Source organism: Trichechus manatus, unplaced genomic scaffold, assembly GCF_000243295.1.
Source record: "Trichechus manatus latirostris isolate Lorelei unplaced genomic scaffold, TriManLat1.0 scaffold00473, whole genome shotgun sequence".
NCBI lineage: Eukaryota > Metazoa > Chordata > Mammalia > Sirenia > Trichechidae > Trichechus > Trichechus manatus.
Window position 1 is genome coordinate 82185 of NW_004444409.1, and position 9535 is coordinate 91719.

A 9535-nucleotide genomic window follows, 5' to 3' on the forward strand; every position below is an offset into this window, starting at 1 on the left:
AACACAGTGAAGGGCTTGGACAGGGACAGATAACCCAATAAGCAAGGTTTATAAAAAAAAAAAAAAGGCATGTGAAATTGTACACTACAGATTAGTAAGTAAACAAAATTAAGCCCCTATGTACCTTGCTTACTGTAAGCCAGTGCATACCCTGCTTATTAGTTAATTCGCCCCTGGATTTGGGAAATGTGGAGCAGAACAATTCACCTTTAGACTTCTCCTCTTGAAAGGGCACAAGAATCATCAAAACCTCCTTTGATCTCAAATTCAAGGAAACAGAAAGGAAGAGAGGAAAGGCTCTCACTTCTGAGGGAGAATGAAATGAAACACATTTCAGCTTAAATTTAGCCTCTCCCCTGTTTGGTCAAACCATCGATTCAGCTTTTCTTTCTCTAGGTTCAGCCACCTTTGAGCCATGAGTTCCTATCAGCAGAAGCAGCCCTTCACCCCACCACCTCAGCCTCATGGGCAACAGGTGATACAGGCCTGCCTGCCTCCACAAGAACCACCTGTTCCCATAACCAAGGCACCACGTCATTCCCAGGTCCCACCACCTGGCAACACCAAGGTTCCAGAGCCAGGCTACCCCAACGTTCCTGATCCAGTCTACTACAAGGACCCACAGTCATGCACTTCACCATTCACTCCAGGCCCAGGCCAGCAGAAGACCAAGCAGAACTGAAGTGACCTTCAGACCTGCCCTTGAGGAGCTGACCACTGGATGGTGAGCATCTTATTACAATCTACTTCTGTGTCTTAATTGCCTGTAGACCTTGTAGTCAATATGTTGTCACCCTGAGTCATAGTTTCTTATTTGCATCCTAAAAACAAAGGCTATGAAGCTTTCCCTTACACAAGCTCTGGAGTGTCCCCGGAGCCTCTGAATTAAGTAGAGGGTCTTAGTGGCTTTGCTGGTATTCAGCTGCTCACGGTTCATGTGAAGAGCGATTCTGGAAGGAAACAAATTCATGTTTCTTTCTCTGTTCCCATTAAATCACTTTTCATTGCACTCAAGCTGTGTATATCATTGATTCTGCCCCCTTCCTTCATTCCCTTCATGAGTCTGGTGTTGTAGACAGAGAGGAGGAAGAAAGGACCGAAGGACTTCTGCACCTACCACTCAGGTACAGAAGTCATTTGATCCTGGTAGAGGCGCATGGGGTTATGCTTACAGGCCATTTCTGGGTTTTCAGTGGGTATTGTGGAATGATACCAACAACCTGGCTGTCACAGCTAGAGCAGGGCTTTCCTCTTGCTTTTGACTGAGTCATGCCTCAGTTCTGTTGTTTCCTGCTCCAAGCTGCCTCTGGCCCTTAATATTCTGCCCACAGCCCCTCTTTTATTCCAAGTAAACATTACCCCTACGTACGTGAACCTAATATTACACCCTTCTTTACTCGCTCCTTTTGACATTCCCTGGACACATATGGACACACACTAACATAGAGGCATACTCTTTGTACATATCCACACATTCACATAATCACACACACACACACACACACACATTTCACCTTCATTAGAATAGGCAATGTTACCTTTTGCTGAGTATTCACTGTATGCAGATGCTAAACTGTGTCAGAAAGGAGGAGAGAGTAATGCACAGTGCCTCCCTGGAAGTATGTTCAGTCTTCTCTAGGAGATATGGTACTCATGCCCTTCTCATACAAATACACAGACACACAGACACACACACTCAAACTCCATATAGTGTTTCTTCCAAATAACCTACAGAAACAGATTGAAAATAAAGAGGTTAGTTTTAAGTAGGTATTAGAAGGAGAACAGGATCTAGGCAAGGTGAATGCTAGGGAAAAGCCCAGCACTAAGATTTAAAATTTTGGGGCTGAAAGGAGACTTAAACAGCACCTAGTACAGCCCTTCCATTTTTCACATAAAAAAACTGAAATCCAGAAAGGAATAGATAATTAATGAAGGTCACCTAGGATTGTGTTTCTGAATCATACCAGGAGCCCAGTTCTCCAGACTCCCAGCCATGGCTCTTTCTCCTGTACTACCGTCTCGAGTTTAGGAGAACCATGGGGCTTGCAGGGCTGTGTTGAGCAGGTCTGGGGTATTGGTGAGCTGGATCTTGAAACAGAAAAGCCAACATAAGAGTTCAGAAGGACTACATTGGTCATCTGGGAGGAATTCTTTTTTTTTTTTTTTTAATATTTATTTTTATTGTACTTTAGGTGAAAGTTTACAGAGCAAATTAGTTTCTCTTTAAACAATTAATGCACATATTGTTTGGTGACATTGGTTGCCAACCCTGTGAAGTGTCAACACTCTTCCCTTCTCGACATTTGGGAAATCCCATTTCTTGACAGGGTGTGTGGTCCATAATATCAAGGGGATGTGAGGCAGATGACAGGTAGCACTTGTGTGATATATAAGCACTCCAGATAGACTTGGCAAATACTCCAGAGATATTTGGAAATTGTAAGACAGAAATTGTGATGAGTAGTTGATGACTACTCCTGATATGAGAAATTTACATCAGTTGGGTCTGTAAGGTATGAGCTGGCTTCACATTACTGCTAATTCCCATGATGAGTGTAGAGATAATTCTAGAATCAATCACAATCATATAGGCTGATCCTGAGTGGAAAACTGGAATCTATGATCCACAGATACTATGAACATAAAGGAGTTTAAACATTTTAAAGTGGGATTTGGCAGCTTTAATGGTCTGCCTCTTTTTGCTACCAGTTCCATTTTGGAAATTTATTTTTAGAGAATATTCATGCATGTACCCAAAGATTTTATACAGAGCGATGTTCTTTTCAGCATAGTCTCTAGTAGCAAAAAGTTGGTAAAAACCAAAATGTGTATCAGGAGCGTATGGTTCAATAATTGTTGGATGTCTATGTGTTGAAATTATAGTACAGCCATTTAAAAGGATGCTGTAGAGGAATGCTTAGTCATATTGGAAAGTGCTCAGGTTATATTAATAAAAAAGCAGACCCCAAACAATATGAACAACAAAACTGCATCGTTGTTAACATGAATGCATGTGAGTTTATAAAAAAAAAAAAAAAAAAAAAAATCCTCACACTACGTACAGCAAAATACAAACTGGTTATTTCTGGCTGCTTCTTTGTTACTGCTTATTTTCTTTTTTGGCTGTGTTTTTCCACATTATATATTATGTAATGTTATGACATTTTATAATATTTGTCATGATTATATAAATAGAAATTTATGTCTTGTCTATTTAAAACATTCTATAGCTCTTCAGCAGATCCCAGGTGGGCAACCCAAGTGTGGGGACACTGCTGCCCTGTTGGGATAGCCCACCATGTCTTTTCTCCTCCACACATCCCCATCTGTCTTAGTTAATTAGTGCTGCTACAACATAAATATCACAAGTGGATGGTTTTAACAAGGAGAAGTTTATTCTTCACAATCTAGTACACTAGAAGTCTGAATTCAGGATGCCATCTCCAGGGGAAGGTTTTCTCTCTCCCTGTGGACTCTGGAGAAAGGTCCTTGTCATCAATCTTCCCCTGGTCTAGGAGATTCTAAGCTCAGGGACCCCAGGTCCAAAGGAACCACTCCCCTCCTGGGTCTTCATTTTTGGTGGCATGAGGTCCCCCTGTCCCTCTGCTCGCTTCTCTCTTTTATATCTCAAAAGAGATTGACTCAAGATACAACCTAATCTTATAGATTGAATCCTGCCTCATTAACATAACTGCCTGTAATCCTGCCTCATTAACATCATAGAGATAATATTTACAACACATAGGAAAATCACATCAGATGACAAAATGGTGGACAATCACACAATACTGGGAATCACGGCCTAGCCAAGTTGACACAAATTTTTGGGGGACACAATTCAATCCATAACAACATCTTAATTCTAGAACTTCTCTTAGGGACCCTGGAATATTCCTCTACCCCATTGACACTCGTAAACCAAAACCTTCAAACCTTGCTCACTGACTTTGACAGTTCCTGCTAATCAAGGGTTCAATGAGAGATTGTTCTCTTCTTGTCTCATCTCCTTCTCTTCCCTTGGGTCTTCTCCTTCTCTGTGATTTGTCAGATTGTCTCCCACTCAGCTTGCAATTTAGAGAGCAGGATAGGGCTTCTGTGTCAAGAATTTGAGGCCCAATCTATGCACAGGTTGGAAAACTGCAGGTCCGCAGCGTGGCTACTGATCTCAACTTGTGTGGGTAAAGACATGCACATTTGGTTTCTCTTCATGGTTCTTCCTTATTTCTTTCACCCTTGTGTTGCCTCTTCCTACCAGTTCTTGACATCCATAACTCCCAGGAAATAAATTATTCATTTCTAGTTCAGATATAAACTGGTTATTGAGAGAGTTCCCTGTGCCTGGGCTGCTTTTTGTTTCTTCCTAGTTTCTGACTCAGAACTAAGTCTGATTGCTGGGTATATAGGTCGATCACTTTCCTAATCTATTTTTTGCCAGCCTCTAAGTGAATTTACTCAATTTTCTCCCCTCTTTTATTCCCATTTAGTTTTATTCTCTATATTCAACACCAACTTGCCACTGCCAACTTAAATGCCCTTTTCCAGAACTGAGTGGCCTGTCTAGGCTTTGGGGGCTGATTACGTCTCTTCTGGCCCTAATTTGCAGGCACAACTATCAGATTTGCCACAGCTTATGCCAAACTGCCCACACTTCCCACAGTATAGCACTCATCACACCCATGATTATTGGATTCAGGTTTGCCTTCTCCAGATTGTGAAATCTATGAGGGTAAGGACCTTCTCTATCTTGCTAAGGGTTGTCCTTAAGGCCTAGCCTACTGCCTGTCAAACAATAGGAGGTTATTTAATGTCTTCGGAGTTGCTGATTCATTTACAACTTCACCAAATGATGCAGTGAACTTGAGGAGAATATTCGACACCTCACTATTTGGATTTCTCCTGTCCTCTAGGAAGTCCTTGAGTCTGATCCTTCCACAACCCCTTTCTGCTTCCTATACACCTAAAACAGTAGTACTTGGAACTGGAAACCATCTGCTCTCTCCTGTCTATATCTGCAATACTCATAAAGAAGGGTCCTGTATCTCCCAGAAGACTAGGAGCTCCCTGAGGGTAGGATCATGTCTCCCCAGTCCAACTGACAGGCTCCACAGCTGGAGACTGTTTATTTCTCATGCAAATTTCATGCATATATAGGGGATTGGAAACCCAAGATCACATACCACTGTCCTAGAGAAAAATGATGTAAGAACTATGATAGAATTTTCTACAGACATGTGATGTAAGATATAATTGTCAACAGCCCATTAGTCTATATTTTATAAAATATAAAACACGTCACCATCAAATTGATTCTGACTTATAGGTGGTGCAGTGGTTAAGCACTCACGGTGGTTCAAACCTACCAACCACTACTCAGGAGAAAGATGTGGCAGTCTGCTTCCATAAAGATTACAGCCTTGAAAACTCCATGGGGCAGTTCTACTCTGTCCTATAGGGTTGCTATGAGTTACAAAATATAATGCATTTGTATTTTTTATATAACTATAAAAAATTACACATTTTTAATAAGATTAACCAAAAAAAAAAATGAGCATTTTGTTATAAATCAGCTACTATTGACATTTTGATCATACCATTTCTACTTGGATATATTGTTTTAAAATAAAAAAAAGTACTATAATCATTCTTACTTAGTTTATGCCTCCTACCATATCCTAAGTAATCCAATGTTCCTGCCACCAAAGCTAACAAACTGAAAATAACCAAACAAAATTTATTTCATTTTATGTGAATTTGTCAGGGTAGGTTAACTGCTGTAACAAAATTTTCCAAAATGTTGGTGTCTTTATAGAATATAATTTTATTTTTCACTCATATCAGAGTCCAATGTGAGCTGGCGGGGACTCAGGTTTCTTCCCTTCCAGGTTCCATCATCTTTTAAGGGCCACTCTTTCTTCTATAGTCTACTGTGCAGACAGGGAAAGAGAGTTTGGAAGAAGGTACACCTGCTCCTATATTCTTGAATCTGAAGGTGACACCCTTCACTTCCAGTGATATTTCATTAACTAGACATCAGTCACATGGTCCCATGCAACTGCACTTGGCTTCCTAGAAAATTCACTGGATAACCCAGTACTGCTAGAGAAGAAGTGCACTCCCTGTAGAGTAGAAAAAGCCTTAACATCCAACTATTCAGTGTGTTTTAGATAAGACAAAGAGGCGTAACAGGTAGAAGGGTACAAGGAGCTAGAAAGAAAAAGACATTGGCTGTGGCCAAAGAGGTACAAGTCAGGTAGATGCATGAGCTCAAAGCCAAGAGAGGAATATTGGATGAGAGGGGGATTCCTTTTGCATCGAGTAATGTGGGTCCAGGAGAGACATGGAAGGTAAGGGCCCAGGCTCAAAGCTGAGGTTCAGGTCAGCCAGGGCCTTAGAGAAAAGCTGGTGGCATGGAGGACTGAAGAACAGGAAGCAGGTTGCATTAGCTCTGAGAATTCCACCAGATCAGCAGCAAGGTGTGATTGGAACTCCTTTTGCAGGACCCATAGAGAGGGGCATTGGGTGGGGAAAAGCTTGTATCGACGCCTACAGGAGAGCTACACTGATGCAAGAGGCATGCCTTAAACTAGGGCATGGTGGCAGCACTGGCGCCAGCCCCAATGGAGGAAGCTGTTTAAACTCTAGTAGAGAGGAAAGCAGATGGATGAGAAAAGTAGCAGATGCATCTGTCTCCTGCTGAGCCCTTAACCCTCTTCTCAGCTCATCCCATGAACCTTGTCACAAGGTTCAATTCCCTTACAAGGAACTTCCTAATAGTTCTCCAAAAAGCCTCTGGACTTATCTTTATAAACAATGCCATTCATTCATTCACTCGTTGTATATAATTGTCAATTCACTGATCAACAACTACACACCAGGCACTATGTGGGCATGGAGGCTATAAAAATGGATAGGGAGACCCACTGGTGGTGGCTGGTTGGTCCTGGGCTCAAGTCCATGGCACGTGACACAGCTGTGAAGCCAGCAGATGCTCCACAAACATTTAGTGGGGGAAGTAAGGCGAGGGGGACCATTCAAACACCTGGGTTTGAAGAGTGATCTGGATTTTCCAAAGACCACACCTTGTAACAGATTGTGTATTGGAGGCAGACCTGGGTTAGTGACCTCAGTCTCATATTATCTTGAGCAGAAGAAACTCTGGTCTGACGAGTCAGGGAATCTCAGCTCTCTTGTCCCTGGGTGCCCATCCCACCAGCCACCCCTGCAAGAAAGAACCCCCATGTGAGGCAGGGTCTTCAAGACCTGCTGTCCTGTTAGACAGAACAAGGGAATGGACTAGAAGGGCCAAGTTTCTCTGGGACTGTTGAACTTGGCTGTCTTTCCCCAGTGTTTTTACTGCTGTAGGTCTCCCTCTCCTGTCTGCTATTGACCCTGAGACCTTTCTCAGAGTGAAACCTTTTTAGGGCCAAAAGAATCATTTTAGCCTTTCCTTTTTAGCCATTCCTAATCAGAATGTTTATATTTTTTTCCAGCTGGGTAATTCATGCCAGGAGAACCAGAAACACCTATTGTTTATCTCCACTTCCACTTCAAACATTAAGCAGCCCAATGAGTCTCATCTGTGCTAAGGATTAGGGCCTTCAAGAAGGCAAGACTGTTTCTGATGCCAGCAGCCCCAGAGCTTCTTCCTCCTCTCTCCTTTCATTCCATATCACTGTCATCACACAGATTATTCCTGGGTGCAAAGGGCGTACAGTGGGGATGAGTCTTAGGTGATATCACTATCTGACAGCAAGTGCCAAAAGAATGTCAAGTGGATGGTTTCATCACAAAAGCTGAGCCAACAGGTAAGTGAGGGGGGTGGAATGAATCATGTGTGGCAGGCAAGGAATAAAAACAGAGCAACCCCAAAAGATAACATTTCCTTGAGGCAGGGCTCTTATTGTATAAAAAGGCCATTGGCTGGGGATACCACACCAGACTCAAGAGACAAGACAGCCCATTCTTCTCTGAACACCAGGTGAGTCTCCTTACTTGAAACTTATACCATTCATTCAAGGTATTTGATTTTTATTGAAACCTCCTTAACCTTCTGGGAAACCCTGGTGGTGTAGTGGTTAAGTGCTATGGCGGCTAACCCAAGGGTCAGCAGTTCAAATCCACCAGACACACCTTGGAAACTCTATGAGACAGTTCTACTCTGTCCTATAGGATTGCTATGAGTTGGAATCGACTCAACAGTAGTGGTTTGGTTTTTTTGGGTTTTTTTTTTTTTTTTTTGGACATTCTTAGTATCATTTTTTCCCCCATTACTGAGTTTTATCATAGCCATGCTGAGTGTTGATCAGAGTTATAGTCTCTAGGGAAATCTTTGTTTTCAAAGTAACCACAGTTTGAGCTTGAAGGGACTTTAGAGGTTAGTGATTCTGCCCCATTAATTCTCACTATGTCAGCAAGAAGGGGATGGACTTGTGCAAAGACCCATAGTAAGTTAGTAGCAGGATAAGGACAAAACTGAGGTTCACAGTGTTTCTAGTGATATTTTAATTATTTCCTTATTCATGATTTTAATATAGAGCATTTTATTCTTTCACCAAATCTTTTTGTGAACATTTACTAGATTTGGCACTTTGGCTGTTAAAATATAATTTAGACAACATGGAATTTACTGCATGAAACTACAATTTCTTTTGGAATATAAGACATGCACATCAACAGCTAAAATCCAATGTAGAAAGTGTTCTGTGTAAGGAGAAGACAAGGGCAGGTAAAGTGCTGTGGCAGTTTGGGGACAGAGAGGTGATTTCTGCAAGGCTTGCTCTAGAAGAACCTTCCCAAAGTATCATACGAGATGACTGATGTGTGGATAGTACTTGGACAAGTAGGAATGACGAGGAAGCCATTCAAGGCACAAATGGATGGTGTGGGGCTCCTGAGAGCTCAGTGGAGTTATCCTATAGGTAGTAAGGCATTCTATTTGTCAGAAATGAATGGGTGGACTTACGCTTATTCTTTTAATAATATCACAGTTCCATATGATCCAATACTGAGGGTCTCACCTTCCTCCTAAATGGGCATGAAGATGTGTCAGGAAGGAAGAGTACGGGGAAAGATCCTGCTCAAGTAGAGCTGAACAAATCATCTTTAAGTTCCTTCTCTTCAAAAGGCTCAGATCACCAAAGTATCCTTACAGCAGACAGAGAGAGAGAAAAGGATTTGCTTCTTAAGATATCTGAGGTGACACTGAACATGGCTTCTTCCCTAGTAAATCCCTGTGTAACTAAATCATCTTTTTTATCCCAAGGTCCAACCACCTTTGAAGCATGAGTTCCCAGCAGCAGAAGAAGCCCTGCACCCTAACCCCTCAGCTTCAGCAGCAGCAGGTGAAACAGCCTTGCCAGCCTCCACCCCAGGAACCACGTGTCCCCCAAACCAAGGAGCCCTGCCACCCTAAGGTGCCCAAACCCTGCCACCCCACAGTGCCTGAGCCCTGCCACCCCAAGGTGCCTGAGCCCTGCCACCCCACGGTGCCTGAGCCCTGCCACCCCAAGGTGCCTGAGCCCTGCCACCCCAA

The 9535-nt window shown here is 42.5% G+C and overlaps 1 protein-coding gene across 1 annotated transcript in view; it reads left to right on the forward strand.

Annotated features, from left to right (window-relative positions):
• Window positions 1-8729: 8729 nt before the first annotated feature.
• Window positions 8730-9535, forward strand: part of LOC101351042 (cornifin-B) — a 1045-nt gene continuing 239 nt past the window's right edge. The window contains exon 1 of the mRNA XM_012559966.2: window positions 8730-9440. Coding sequence (XP_012415420.1) covers window positions 9285-9440 — 156 coding nt within the window. The 5' untranslated portion in view covers window positions 8730-9284. The remainder of the gene's footprint in view (window positions 9441-9535) is intronic.